General features: G+C 51.8%; 1 protein-coding gene across 1 annotated transcript in view; it reads right to left on the reverse strand.

Annotated features, from left to right (window-relative positions):
- Nucleotides 1-9: 9 nt before the first annotated feature.
- Nucleotides 10-6848, reverse strand: part of LOC101622079 (zinc finger protein 883-like) — a 19883-nt gene continuing 13044 nt past the window's right edge. Inside the window, exons 2-3 of the mRNA XM_012734688.1 lie at nt 6176-6305; nt 10-3135 (exon numbers count right to left, since the gene is read on the reverse strand). Coding sequence (XP_012590142.1) covers nt 1121-3135; nt 6176-6209 — 2049 coding nt within the window. The 5' untranslated portion in view covers nt 6210-6305 and the 3' untranslated portion in view covers nt 10-1120. The remainder of the gene's footprint in view (nt 3136-6175; nt 6306-6848) is intronic.

Genomic DNA, 6848 nt, shown 5'->3' on the forward strand with positions numbered 1-6848 from the left:
CACACGGACTAGCTGGGATGCGGGAAGGCGACCTCTCAACAGCACCCAGTCTCCGAAAGTCACTGTGAGCAAGGGGAAGAGTCATGCTGTTCCTACAAAGTCAAACTGTCAGAGCTGAGCCCTGCTCGGGGTTGCTGGGGTCTCCTACAATAACACAGAGGCCTCAAATGAGAGCCACCAGGCCCTGACGGCTTTCTCGCAGAAACAGTAGCAAAGCAAACAAGGTCTGCACTATACCGCTCTCAGAAGATAAGAAGACCATAAAGTAATGACAAATCTGTATCTCTTCAAGTTAGACCTAGCTGTTTTAAAAACATCTCAAATAGTGACCAGAAACCCCAAGGTCGAAAGTGGCTAAATAAAGTCCTTTGTTTCCTTGTAAACCAGAGCCAGCAGGGGACAAACCTTTCTTGGGTCAGTGACAAACGCTGGGAAATTCCACCACAGGAGCCATGTGAGAGCAGCATCCCTGAAAATCATCAGCTACTTTTCTAGTCACTTTTCTAGTTTTGGATCCTCCAACCAGAAATCTCTGGTTAGTGATAAATCAGAGAAAGGAGAGAGGAACAAGAGCTCAAGTTTCTTACAAGCTGCACACCAACAGAACACCCAGGCCAACACCCTGGACACACTAGGCTGGGTCGGGGCGGACTGTGAGCACCTGCCCCCCACTGCAAGTGAGAGGACTATGCTGTGAAAGTGGCGTGACTGCCTGGGGAGGGCCCTTGAAACGTAATACAGCTGCCCACACCTGACATCTCAATGGCTTCATACGTGCGTGTTCAATGTAGGCACACGGGATATTCATAAGGCAAATCCCCAGCGCCAACACGCCCAACAGTAAATGACACATTACCAGCACACAGATCTTTTGTGTGTGAATTTGTAGCATCTGATAAAACTGAAGGCTTTCAAACATTCGCTACACTTCTACCATCTTTCCTTGCACTGAGCTCTCGAGGGTGTTTTGGTAAAAGGATTTCCCCATTCACTGCCCTCATACATCTTGATGCAGCACGATCACTGGAAGCTCAAGGAATACCCCAAGTATGAGCACTTAGGTTCACTCTATGTTTAAGGCCTCTCTCCACTGCGATCTGTGTTTAAGAAGGTGGCAACATCAGCAAAGGATTTTCCACTCACTACACTCATAAGGCCTAGACACAATGTGAAGTCGCTGATGCTGACGAAGTTTAGAGCTTTGGCTAAAACACTTCCCACACTGACTGCACTCATAAGGCCTTACTCCAGTGTGAACTCTGTGATGTAGGCGGAGAGCAGAGATGTGCGTAAAAGTTTTCCCACATTCACTGCACTCATAAGGCCTTTCTCCAGTGTGAATTCTCTGATGTAAATAGAGTGCAGAGCTTTGGTTAAAGGCTTTCCCACACTCACTGCATTCATAAGGCCTTTCTCTTGTGTGAACTCGCCGGTGTTTGCTGAGCGTGGAGCTATGGGTAAAGGACTTCCCACACTCACTACACGCAAATGGCCTTTCTCCCGTGTGGACTCGCCAGTGCTCCGTGAGGGATGAGCTCTGAGTAAAACATTTCCCACACTCGCTACACTTGTAAGGCCTTTCTCCCGTGTGAATTCTCTGATGAGTAAGGAGTGCGGAGCTACAGGTAAAAGATTTCCTGCATTCGCTGCACTCGTATGTCCTTTCTCCAGAATGAAGTCTCTGGTGGGAAAGGAAAGATTTGCGGCTAAAGGATTTTCCACATTCAGTGCACTCATACGGCCTTTCTCCAGTGTGAGCTCTCCAGTGCTCTCTGAGTGTTGAGCTGGAGGTAAAAGATTTCCCACATTCAGAGCACTCATAAGGTCGCTCCCCCGTGTGAACCCTCCAGTGCTCTCTGAGAACCGAGCTATAGATGAAAGACTTCCCACACTCGCTGCACTCATAAGGTCTTTCCCCTGTGTGAACACTCCGGTGCATAAGAAGATAATTTCTTTGTTGAAAGGACTTTCCACATTCACCACACACATAAGGCCTTTCTCCTGTGTGAACTCTCTGGTGTTCTTTGAGTGTTGAGCTGCAAGTAAAGGACTTCCCACATTCAGCACACTCATAAGGCCTTTCTCCCGTGTGAACTCGTTGATGTATGAGAAGGTGGTCTCTTCGCTTAAAGGACTTCCCACATTCCCTGCACTCATAAGGCCTGTCTCCTGTGTGGACACTCCGGTGTTGTCTGAGTGTCGAGCTGTATGAAAAAGACTTCCCACATTCACTGCAGGTGTAAGGCCTTTCCCCTGTGTGAACTCTCTGATGAGAGAGGAGCCTGGAGCTGCAGGGAAACGATTTCACACATTCAGTGCACTCGTAAGGCCGTTCTCCAGTATGAAGTCTCTGATGCTGACCGAACTGGGCTCTATCCCTATAAGATTTCCCACACTCACTGCAGCTGTAAGTCCTTTCTGCACTATGAATTCTTTGATGTTTATGTAGGTTTGAGCTGCGCCTAAAGGATTTACCACATTCACCGCAGTCGTAAAGCTTCTGTCCAATATGAGCTCTCTGGTGAACGACAAATGAAGATTTGCTGTCAAATGCTTTCCCACATTCCCTGCACACAAGACATGGTCTACCAGTGTGCACAACCTGATCCTGAACAAGTGTGTGCTCGGGCCTCCAGGCTTTTCTGCGTGTGCCCCCGGTCTCATCCCTTTCTGGGCTCTGTAGAGCTTCCCTGCCCGGGGAGGCTTGGCCTGGTGTCTCCCTGGGGTGAGTGGCCTCTTGTTGGAGATGATTCAAGGTCACCAGGAAGTCCTCCCCATCGTCTCCTTGGGGAACCAGCTTTGCTGAGCTGTGGAAATCCAAGCTCTCCACCAGTGAGGTGCTATCCACCATGCTTTTCAAAGGCATCTCTCCCAAGTGCTGCTCCTGGTGTTTCTGGAGGTTTCCATCAAAACAGAACTGTTTTGTACACATCCTACACCTGAACACATTCCGGTTGTGCTGTGGTCCCTGGTGCTCAAGGAGGCAGAAAATGTCCCTTATGGCTGGGCCGCACCTGTCACAGGGGTGGGTCTTCCTTGAAGATGAAGGATGCCTGGCGGAGCTGACCTGGGACTCATCCACACAGATGACCTGTTCCAAGGGAGCCTCCACATCCTCTGCTCCACAGCAGCAACCTGGATACAAAGAAAGCCGGTGAAGTACAGTTTGAATTTACAGGGAGAGACAGGCCGTTCCAAATGGGCACTTCTGTCACCTAGGAATGCATCTCGGGATGCTTCTCCATCAACAGATGAGCTAGCTGACATGGTGCTGGGAAACGGCCACCGGACATCAAGGAGCCCCACAGCTGGAGTCCTCCCCAAGGGTAGTGCAAGGAAAAGGGCCACGCTGCAAACTGCTTCTAGGCCAAAGGATTGCACAGGGCCTTTACTGCTCATGACACTGAGGTGCAGAGGCCAGAGTCAAAACTCAGGTGAAATCAACTGTAACGCAGCAGTTGCCTTTCAAAACAATCTGAGGATGTGTGCACAGCTAGTGGCAGGTGTGGCCTAAGGCTGTGGTGTGAGAAGCTGAGAGAAATGCATGAGACTAGAAGACCGGAGAGGAAACATCCTTGGGCTGGAAGTCAGAGTGGAAATGGCAAAAGAGTAGAGCTGACTAGTCAGCAGAATGTTGATAATGGCAAAGAGAAGCAGAAGTGGCTGCGAGGCACCGGAAGTGACCTTTATCAAGGAAAGTCACGGTGGAGATGTTGCTACTGTGGACCGAATCCTACCCTGACATCACACTCACCACGGCTGAGAACCGGTGAGGCAGCTTTGGCTGCGGGGTCCCCTACGGGGGTGCTAGCCTTGGCCCCAGTCCACGGAGATGCACAGCCATTACATGGTGCCACAGTCCACCGTAACGATCTTCCAACCAAGTGACAATAAAGCATAACCCCAGCAAATCCGGTCTGCAAAGGCTACAAGAAGACAAGACTAACCGATCAAATGCACAGTGACAAACAAGAAAGACCAAGGCTAGGACATCGCCCCATGGCAAGGAAACACGTGGAAATGCAAATCTGAAGAACTTCCTGACAAAGAGTCAACATTCTGGGTCAACAAATCAAGAGAACGGAGACAAATCAGGAAAATGAGCCACGAACAAATCAAGCATTTCAGAAAGTGGGAGGGGGAACCACAATCAAAAGAAATTTCAGAGGTGAAACATCTAACAGAAGAAATAAAGACGTTTTTGATGAGACTGATAAAATTCTGTGACTGGGCCCTGCCTGGCGGCACAGGGGTTGGGGCACTGCACTGCAAAGCTAAGCCAAGCCTTGGCGGCTTCGGCGCAAGTTTGATCCCTGCCCCGGAGATGACCCACGGCAGACCTCTCCTGCTCGCCTGCCGCTCCCCTCAGCAGTGGACTTTGTCCATCTGCCTGCTCTGCTCCCCACTCTGTCTCTGGGGAAGCCTTCACTGTCCCTGCATCTCTGGCTGTACCGCAGTTCTGTATGCACAAATAAATAAATCTTGAAAAAAGAAAAAAATTCTGTGACCTTGAAATCAGGTCATCAGTTCATCCAGTCAGGGGGCCAGGAAGGAGTAAAGAATACAAGCTATGGTACATCGCCACAAGACACGGTGCTCGGGTCACGCGCGGAGCAAAAGGACAAGCGAGAATGAGGCTGAAACACTTAAGGAACTCGTGGCCCAAAACTGTCCAAAAGAAGGACCACACCTGTCAGATTCCCAGGCGACCAAACCAACTCAATCCAACGAGAGCTTCTCTGAGACACATTTTAACATAACTTTCAAAAGAAAGAAATGAAATGAAAATTTCAAAGCGTTATCTTTATTTACGCACACAGAACTGGGGTGCAGGCCAAAGGTGCAGGGAGTGAGAGGATTCTCAGAGGCAGAGTGGGGAGCAGAACAGGCAGATCCACTAAGACACACTGCTGAAGGGGCAGCGGGGGAGATAAGAGAGGTCACTGAGATCAAACTCAGGCCACTGTGGTGACAGCTTGATAGCACCGAGACTTAACCCTTCCAGACAAGGGAGCCCTTCACAATAGAACCCTGACAGGAACAACAAAAAGGCATGCATGGTATACAAGGGACCCACCACAGCTGGAAGAAAATTCTACAGCAGAAACCATCCCTATCAGGAAAGTAAGTTAAAATGCGGGAGGGAAAAAACCTGCCAACCTGTAAGACCCTTTGCGCTACGAAGCTGTCCGCAGCCCCTGCAGCACGAGTCCATCCCCGCCAGGGAGGGACCCCAGGGCGCAGCAGACTCTCCTGACCCGCCCGCTGCTCCCTCAGTGTCTCAGATCTGCCTGTTCTGCTCCCCACTCCGTCTCAGGTGAATCCTCATGTCCCCCACACCTCTGGCCTGTACCCCAGTTCTTCTGTGCATAAATAAATACATCTTAAAGATAAAAAACCCAAAAGCTGAGTGAGTTCATCACTCAACCCGTTTTACCAGAAATGGTAAAGAAAGCTCATCAGCCTTACTGAGACCATCCCAGGACCCGGTGAGGAAAAAGGGATTTTTGAGGAAAACACCGCTCTTGCTCTGAGTTCCCTGCTGCTGTTCCACATTCCAGACTTGACATGCACTGGACGGGTCGACTCCCACCAGCCTAGGCCCCACCATCCAATCTGGAGTGATCCAAAATTCCTTAACCTGATCACTTTTTTTAACATTTATTTATACCTGCACACAAGAAGTGGTCTGGTCCCAGACTTTGACAGGGGACCGAGATCCGTGTCTGGGTCCGCCCGCAATTAAAGCTTTGCTTGCCCTCATCATTCCAGTTGTTTTTTCCATGAGCGGCGTAAACCCAGATTTCTGCTACATCAGCGCACAGTGCATGTGAAATAAAGGTTTACAGACTGGCAAGATCGGAACAAGGAATGAGAATGAAGAAACAGTTTCAGGAAGGGCTCAACCCCTGGGGTACACATGTGCCCTGGATCTGGACACATGGAAGAACAGAGAGGGCCAGGGACCAGCAGTCCGATCGCCTAGACTCACAGCAGGTCTGTGCGACTCAAATCCTCCCTTCTGAGGGCTCTGGATAGTGCGGTTTGGACAGCAGGGAAAAGGTGGGGCAGTGAAAATGAAAGTGGCCTGGCCACAGACCCCCTACTGAGAACCCTGAGGAAATAAGCGGCACCACAGCCCACACTGTGCGCTGGGGTCCAGGGCGAGTCTTACCCAGCGATGATACAAGTTCGAAGTTCTCCGACATCACGCGATGGTACAGGCATCTCTGAGTGTCGTCAAGGAGGCCCCACTCCTCCCAGGAGAAGTACACAGCCACGTCATCCAAGGTCACAGTGTCCTGCTGAGAGAGGGACAGGCGAGACATGAACTTTTCCTCTGAGAAATCACGGCGCTTCTCCTCACGCGCATCCATCCTCTCGCAGCAACAGGCTACCCAGGCCGTGGACCTGGTGGAGCTGGCCGAGGGCTCCACGCTCAGCCCCGGTACCCAGACACAGCGGCCAGTGCGCCCCTCTTCCCTCTCACACTCCCCAGTGCAGCAGCTCCCCGCCTCCCGCATCTGCAGTCCCGGTGACTGAGTCCGCGGCTCTGCCATCTCCCTGCCCTGCACCACGGGCCACTGCCTGGCCTCGGCCTTCCACGTGGACTCCAGAGTGCAGCCCCGTTCAAACATCCCGCACAAACCCGGTCCTGAGGCCAAGGCAGGGGCACCCCCTCCTGCCCGCAGCCGCCGGTGCCTCGCTCCGCTCCGGGCTCCGCAAGACGCGCACCTCGCGCCGGCCGTCTCGGACGGAGGCGCCGGTCCAGACCTGCCACGCCGCAGGCGGCGGCAGCGTCGGGAAAACCTCAACGGAGGTGTCTGGGCCGGGTCCGCTCGGCACGC

The sequence above is a fragment of the Condylura cristata genome, unplaced genomic scaffold, assembly GCF_000260355.1.
Source record: "Condylura cristata isolate star-nosed mole 26May11 unplaced genomic scaffold, ConCri1.0 scaffold00066, whole genome shotgun sequence".
NCBI lineage: Eukaryota > Metazoa > Chordata > Mammalia > Eulipotyphla > Talpidae > Condylura > Condylura cristata.